The sequence below is a fragment of the Metarhizium album genome (assembly GCF_000804445.1).
Source record: "Metarhizium album ARSEF 1941 chromosome Unknown scaffold_19, whole genome shotgun sequence".
In the NCBI taxonomy this organism is placed as follows: Eukaryota; Fungi; Ascomycota; class Sordariomycetes; order Hypocreales; family Clavicipitaceae; genus Metarhizium; species Metarhizium album.
In genome coordinates, this window is record NW_024467593.1 from 223,263 (window position 1) to 229,891 (window position 6,629).

A 6,629-nucleotide genomic window follows, 5' to 3' on the forward strand; every position below is an offset into this window, starting at 1 on the left:
CTCGCCCAGACGGGACCGACCGACCGACCGACCGACCGAACGACGATGTTTGAGACTCGCCTCAACCTCCATCCTCTCCCCGCCATTCACCACCATCACCTTTTCGTCTCCTCCGTGCCCTGCGGCCTTGGACGGCAATATTGAATTCCCCGCTTGTACATGGCTCGCAATGCCCAATTGAACGCAGCGCCCAGCTGCAAAGAGACGTGCGTCACCGACTGCGTTACCGCACCACCGCATCACCGCATCGTCTCCCTCCCCGCATGTTCCTGACCTCCATCGTCAAAGGCACATCGTTCGAAGCATCTCGCTGCCGCCATGGCAGACGTGAGGTCTCTCCTGCGCCGACAAAAGGCCTCGCGGAGAATAGACCACCCCTACGCTGCCTACTCGACCGCCGGAAAGCTGCTTTGCACCCTGTGTAGAGAACAGGTCAAGGCCGAATCATTATGGGACACCCATTTGCTCGGCCAGCGCCACCAGCACATGGCACGACAGAAAAAGGTCACTCAGACGGACTCGACGCCGACACCAGAGCCAGCGCCAGCGCCAGCGCCACCACACGATGCCGCCGCCGCTCACAAACGGAAACTGGAACCCGTCGACGAGCACGACGGCGAAGCGGAAAAGTCACAAGACGCCGTCCGTACGAAGCGTAGCAAGCCCGACATTGCGCCTCTCACGGGCATAGCCTTCAACGGCACTCCTGCCGCCGCCGCCGCCGCCCGGGATCTCGCCGCCAAGAATGGAAGCGACAGCACGCCGGACAGAGTCAACAGCGCCGGCAGCAACCACAGCAAAGAAAGCACAAGGACACCTCCAAGCCTGTTGCGCAGGCTGTCCACCACCCCCTCGCAGGGCGTCGAACTCCAGATCCCGTCGCGGCCAGCGACGCCCGCTCATCGAGAAGGCCGGTCCGCCTCCTCGGCCTCGGCGTCGGCAGGATATTTTCCCCCTCAGCCTCAGACGGGTACCCCCACGACGCCGTTGCACCCCGACCCCTCACCCGCCGGCACCTCAGGTCCAGAGCACGCCGCGGCCTCAGCGGCAGCCTCCACGGCAGACAAGACCGGCTCAGGGACTCCCCAAGTCGACGAGTCCGAATGGGCCGCCTTTGAGGCAGACGTCGCCGCCGCAGCGGCGCCCTACGACCAAGGCGCAGTCATCTCCGCACCAGCCATGACCGCAGGGGAAGTCGCTGCCAAGGAGGCCGCACGCGCAGATGGCAAGGCCCAGGCAGACTTGGACATTGAGGACGAGAGGGAAGAGGCCACTCGCGCGCTGCAGGACGAGTTCGCGGAGATGAAGGAGCTCGAAGCCCGAGTCAGGAGCCTCAAGGAGAAGAGGGACGAGATCCTGAAAAGGAGGAGAGAGGGCCAAGGTGTCGAAACCGCGCCCCAAACTCGGGCGTCGTTAGCTGCCGACGAGGAAGACGACGCCGACGAAGAGGAGGAGGACGACTGGGATGGCTTCCGTTTCCGCACATGAGGCGTATGCAGGCTTGTTTGTATTCCGGGAGGGCACATCACGAGCACTGTTTGGTCGTGCTTGAGAGAAGCCCGCAGATTACGCATTTGTACAATTAAACAGGAGCTTGGTTTGCATTCGCCATCCGTTCAACAAACAAGTGACGACGCGTTGCACCGCAAACCTCGGCCATCGAGGCCAATGATTTTTTTTTTTTTTTTTTTTTTTTTTTTTTTTTTTTTCCCGCCCGAATTTCGCCGGCTACTTTGTATACGCCTTGGGATTTGCCAATGATTTGATTGTCTGTCGTGATGTTCGGGCACAGCGGCTACCAGAAATACGCCCCGAATACCGTAAACCTTGCAAGTCTTGTCGAACCTATACGAGCACTGCATTCGAACTGTAGTAAGAGTTTTGTTCCAACGATAACTAGGGGGTTCTCCGAGTATTTGTTGTAGATCTATCAGCTCAAGCTTCCGCTACCACGGTCAGAATACTATCTAGCATACAGCGAACAAAGTACAAGATCCCGCTTGCTGTGAGGACAAGGCAAAATATCTCAGGTTTCGTACAGTCATCATACATGAAGCACTCATATGGTCGACCCAAAAACGCCCAGAAATTGCACCATTTCCTCCGTGGTCCGAAAAGTAAGACATCCCTATTCGCCCCCGCGATAAAAGTCCTCAACGAAGGGGTATTTGATCTCCACGACTGACGCGTTCCCAATATTTAGTCAGCTTCCAAACACGGCCTACCCCTCTACTTTCATGCCATCGCCTCAGCTCTTCCTGCCGTTCCCTTACCTCGCCCCTCCACTTTGCTGCAATCCAGCGTCTGAGCCCGTCCTTGACCTTCTCCTTTTCAATGGCCTTCCTTTTTGCCACCAATGCTGGTGCAATGTGAACTGACGACATGCCAGGTACGCATTCCTTCGGGAGCACACAACGCTGAACGAGCGCTTCTGCAGACGGACGAGCCGCAAGTCTCCGGGACAGGCGAATAGAGACGAGTGACCAGGCTAGCCGGCGAGATACAATCGAAGTATGCGTCAGAAAGATGGAACGAGAAATGAGGTCCGCAATTGTAGGTCGAGTCGGAGATGAGAGTAGTGGAGGTAGGATTTGACGAGTACGTTGAAGCCGGTAGTGATGAAGAATAGGAGCCAGTGACAGGCTTCGAAGGAGATGATTACTCTGCAGCTACACGTCAGTACAGCACCAGGAGATTGAGTACTGAATTAATTCGTCCGGGCACTGCCAAACCAAGAGGGAAAAAATACGAGAGCACCAAGTGCGCAAATAGATGACGAAGCACACCACTTCATTGTAGCAGCAACCGACTTACCCTAGATGTTGCAAGTAAATCACTAACATCCAAAAAACCCAGAACATGAAGCAGCACTTCATTGGGAAGACGTTCCAGGCCAGCCGAGGTTCGCGACGTCATGGTTGCTATGCTGGTTCCGTCAGGTATATTGGCCTTGCTACCATCGTTCTGGTCGTCGTTGTCGACACCGCCGTCAATTTCATTGGCGACAGAGCACGAATCAACAGGAGCAGACTGATCAGGTTGGGCATCAGCAGCTTCTAGCATTGACTGGCTTGCCACCCCATTACTACGAGCACAAGGTGGAGTGCCCGGTACATCTCCTAGCCAGACACCCTCGGATAATAGCGAGGCTGGAAAATGCTGCAACGAGGCTGGGTCAAACCACATGTCGCGGATGAGGCCAACGGCGGGGTTTGGTGGATGCATGCTGCCAGGAAGAGGAACCGGAAGGCGGACTGTGCGTGTAAAGAGGCCTTGGGAGCAGATGGACGAGAGCACTGGGCGGGTTTCCCTTTCTTTCCCTAGGAGGACGGCCCTGACGTCAGGTGTGCGAGCTTTCCAGGTATCCTGATAGAACCATCGGCAGGGCAGGTTGCTTTGATCCCATTCATGGGACGTGACGACGACTGACCGACGGCCACGTTGAAAACTGGCGGTTATTTACTTCGCAGCATCCAAAGCTTTCGCAAGGATGGGACGTGCCCGAAGACGCAGGCCACAAATCTGGCCTTGGTTCAGTCAACCAGCCGAACGGGTGAGATAGTGGACAAAACAGTATCTGGCGAAGCCAGCATGAAGAGGCGGCGAGGGCAAAGGGGGACGACGTGCGAGATTTGGACGGCCGAGGTCTCGCTCGAGGTCTCGCTCGGGGTCTCGGAGGCTCGTTGAGCTGGTCGGAGGGCAAGGGATCCGACCAGAGACCAGGATGTGTTCTATAATCGTCACGGACTACTTCGTATGGTACGAGGGAGTTGAAAGTGGGAGCAGGCGGTGACCGGGGAGTTGTTGATTCCCATGTCATGACATATCTTGTCCGGCGGCTGGTCACGGGCCTGTGCAGGTTCCCCGGCTCGCTGGCTAGGAACCGGCCGGTCGACCACGTCAGGCAACCGCCGGTGCAGCCACGCGGCGATGGATGTTGACAATGTATGGCGGCGCTCCGAGACGAATTACTCTTGGTTGAAATGCGAGCGGGCGCCAATTGTGATGAGGAGTCGAGTCGTTGCAGTTGCAGATTGCGTCTGGCTGGGTTCGGGTCGAGGTCGAGGGCGAAGCCGAGGTCGATTGGTCGCCCAGGTCTGAAACGGACAGCGCGATGGGCCGGCTCTTGCCCCTCTCGATGATGGTGCTTCGAGCGAGAGGCAAGCAAGTACCAGGTACCTCGAGGTGCGTCGTGCGTCGTGCGTCTTGCTCGACGGCCGGTGGTCAGTACTCTGCGCGAGAGGATGTCGAGGTTGTCGCTAGACTGTCTGTGACTGAGGTCGAGGCCGGGGCGCCAGACGGAAACGCCCAAGGCGCGCGCGCGCTTCTTGTGTGTACGGAAGTGCGGCTGTTGTGTCACGTCTATCTAGGGTTGTCGCGTCGTCGACGTACGGAGTTGTCCGCTCTGGTCTGGCCAGGCTCTAGCGCATGTGCAACAACGTGGTTGAGACTTGTTGCGTCATAAAGGGTCAAGGGTCAAGAGGTCTCGTCTTGAAGGAAGAGTCGACTGTACGGAGTAGGATGTTGCTGCGAATGGGAAATATATAGTTATATATTAAAAATAGAAAAATAAAAGCAGAGGTTGCTCTGGTTGTGGGCAGGAGCACAGTGTCAAATGCATGTGTCGCACTGAAAATGGCTGAGCCATGAGATGAGGCCAACTTCTTCCATGTGCATTGATACCCTCCATGTATCCGACAGCATGGACAGCCGTTACTCGTCGACTAGTAGCCGCGGTCATGCGACTGTTGTAGCGAAGCCATTCAGGTCTCATGCTTGGCTACCAGACTGTGTTGTTCGAGGCGGGCACAGTACGACGGTACCCCAGCGGGTTGGCGCCTTCGCCTTGGTTTGTTTGGTGGTGGCTACCTTCAAAAAGCCGTGAAATTCACACCATCATCACCACCAACCGGCCTCACAGCCAGCATCTGGCTAATCGCCATCGCCATCCCGGAATACAAAGACGAAGCCAAGCAGAGTCAGAAGGGAGGAAGGGAGAATTCCCTCTACCCGTCCGCAGGGCCTCGTCATAACCGTCGCGACGTTATCCTTTGCCCCAGGTCTACCCTACCCTGGAGCAACACATGCTTTTAGCCTCGGCACATCAGGCTCCGCGGCTGGAGGGGGTCGACGTTCTTGACCGTCCATCTGTAAGGTTTATGTTCCTGCATCTTGACACCAAGGCTAGTCTCAAAATCCCCTGCTCGGCCGCAAGTCATGTCCTCGGAGACTTCTCCGTGCTTCGCCTTCGTCTGTCGTATGCTGGTCAAGGCACTTTTCATCTACATCTCCTGCCTAGACCCAGAGGGTCCCATACTCGATCAAAAATTGTAGTAGTAGGGTAGTTGTAGTAGTAGTCGTAGTCGTAGTCGTAGTCGTAGTCGTAGTCGTAGTCGTAGTCGTAGTCGTAGTCGTAGTCGTAGTCGTAGTCGTAGTCGTAGTCGTAGTCGTAGTCGTAGTCGTAGTCGTAGTCGTAGTCGTAGTCGTAGTCGTAGTCGTAGTCGTAGTCGTAGTCGTAGTCGTAGTCGTAGTCGTAGTCGTAGTCGTAGTCGTAGTCGTAGTCGTAGTCGTAGTCGTAGTCGTAGTCGTAGTCGTAGTCGTAGTCGTAGTCGTAGTCGTAGTCGTAGTCGTAGTCGTAGTCGTAGTCGTAGTCGTAGTCGTAGTCGTAGTCGTAGTCGTAGTCGTAGTCGTAGTCGTAGTCGTAGTCGTAGTCGTAGTCGTAGTCGTAGTCGTAGTCGTAGTCGTAGTCGTAGTCGTAGTCGTAGTCGTAGTCGTAGTCGTAGTCGTAGTCGTAGTCGTAGTCGTAGTCGTAGTCGTAGTCGTAGTCGTAGTCGTAGTCGTAGTCGTAGTCGTAGTCGTAGTCGTAGTCGTAGTCGTAGTCGTAGTCGTAGTCGTAGTCGTAGTCGTAGTCGTAGTCGTAGTCGTAGTCGTAGTCGTAGTCGTAGTCGTAGTCGTAGTCGTAGTCGTAGTCGTAGTCGTAGTCGTAGTCGTAGTCGTAGTCGTAGTCGTAGTCGTAGTCGTAGTCGTAGTCGTAGTCGTAGTCGTAGTCGTAGTCGTAGTCGTAGTCGTAGTCGTAGTCGTAGTAGTAATTGTTGTTGTTATTGTGGTGGTGGCTGCTGCTGCTCCCGCTGCCTTTTTCGTTGCCATTGTCATCGTCGTCGTCGACCTCCACACCTCCGACCTCAGCACAGCTCGAACCTAGCAAACATGCAGCAGCTACTGCGGCCAGTCCAGTGACCGCCGTGTCAGGAAAACCCACCGCATACGTGCCTGAGGTTAGGAATCCGGAGAGACGCGTTGGGGCTCCTCCCAGACCCAAGCCCTTACATCTCGTAAGGGCCATGCCATTGGCCACCTGTTGAGCTTTTTATGTGGTCGTGCGTGTAGTACTACTCTCGAGCGTCTGGGCACCTTCACCTGCGATTTGGGCGAGTCAAAAAGTCCAACGACTTTCCAAGTTGGCAACCATGACGTCCCTCCCGAGTCCCGAGCCGGAGGCCAATGTGAGATACAACAAACACCTGATATGCCACATGCGCGCCTTTGTGGCATTCTGTACCCATGGGCCATGGGCCATGGGCCATTACCCCCTCATCATGCACGACGGACCACATCTCACTCTGTTGACA

General features: G+C 55.8%; 3 protein-coding genes across 3 annotated transcripts; 1 reads left to right on the forward strand and 2 right to left on the reverse strand.

The window, feature by feature from the left end:
- Positions 1 to 318: 318 nt before the first annotated feature.
- MAM_06250 (uncharacterized protein) lies at positions 319 to 1,488 on the forward strand (the record flags this gene model as incomplete). Its single annotated transcript, XM_040825048.1, has 1 exon — positions 319 to 1,488. The coding sequence occupies one exon, from the start codon at positions 319 to 321 to the stop codon at positions 1,486 to 1,488; it is 1,170 nt and encodes a 389-aa protein (XP_040676954.1).
- Positions 1,489 to 1,935: 447 nt separating this feature from the next.
- MAM_06251 (F-box domain, cyclin-like protein) lies at positions 1,936 to 3,225 on the reverse strand (the record flags this gene model as incomplete). Its single annotated transcript, XM_040825049.1, has 5 exons — positions 1,936 to 1,946; positions 2,040 to 2,181; positions 2,274 to 2,669; positions 2,815 to 3,030; positions 3,115 to 3,225. The coding sequence occupies 5 exons, from the start codon at positions 3,223 to 3,225 to the stop codon at positions 1,936 to 1,938; spliced, it is 876 nt and encodes a 291-aa protein (XP_040676955.1).
- Positions 3,226 to 5,090: 1,865 nt separating this feature from the next.
- MAM_06252 (uncharacterized protein) lies at positions 5,091 to 6,343 on the reverse strand (the record flags this gene model as incomplete). Its single annotated transcript, XM_040825050.1, has 2 exons — positions 5,091 to 5,252; positions 5,318 to 6,343. The coding sequence occupies 2 exons, from the start codon at positions 6,341 to 6,343 to the stop codon at positions 5,091 to 5,093; spliced, it is 1,188 nt and encodes a 395-aa protein (XP_040676956.1).
- Between the last annotated feature and the right edge of the window lie 286 nt (positions 6,344 to 6,629).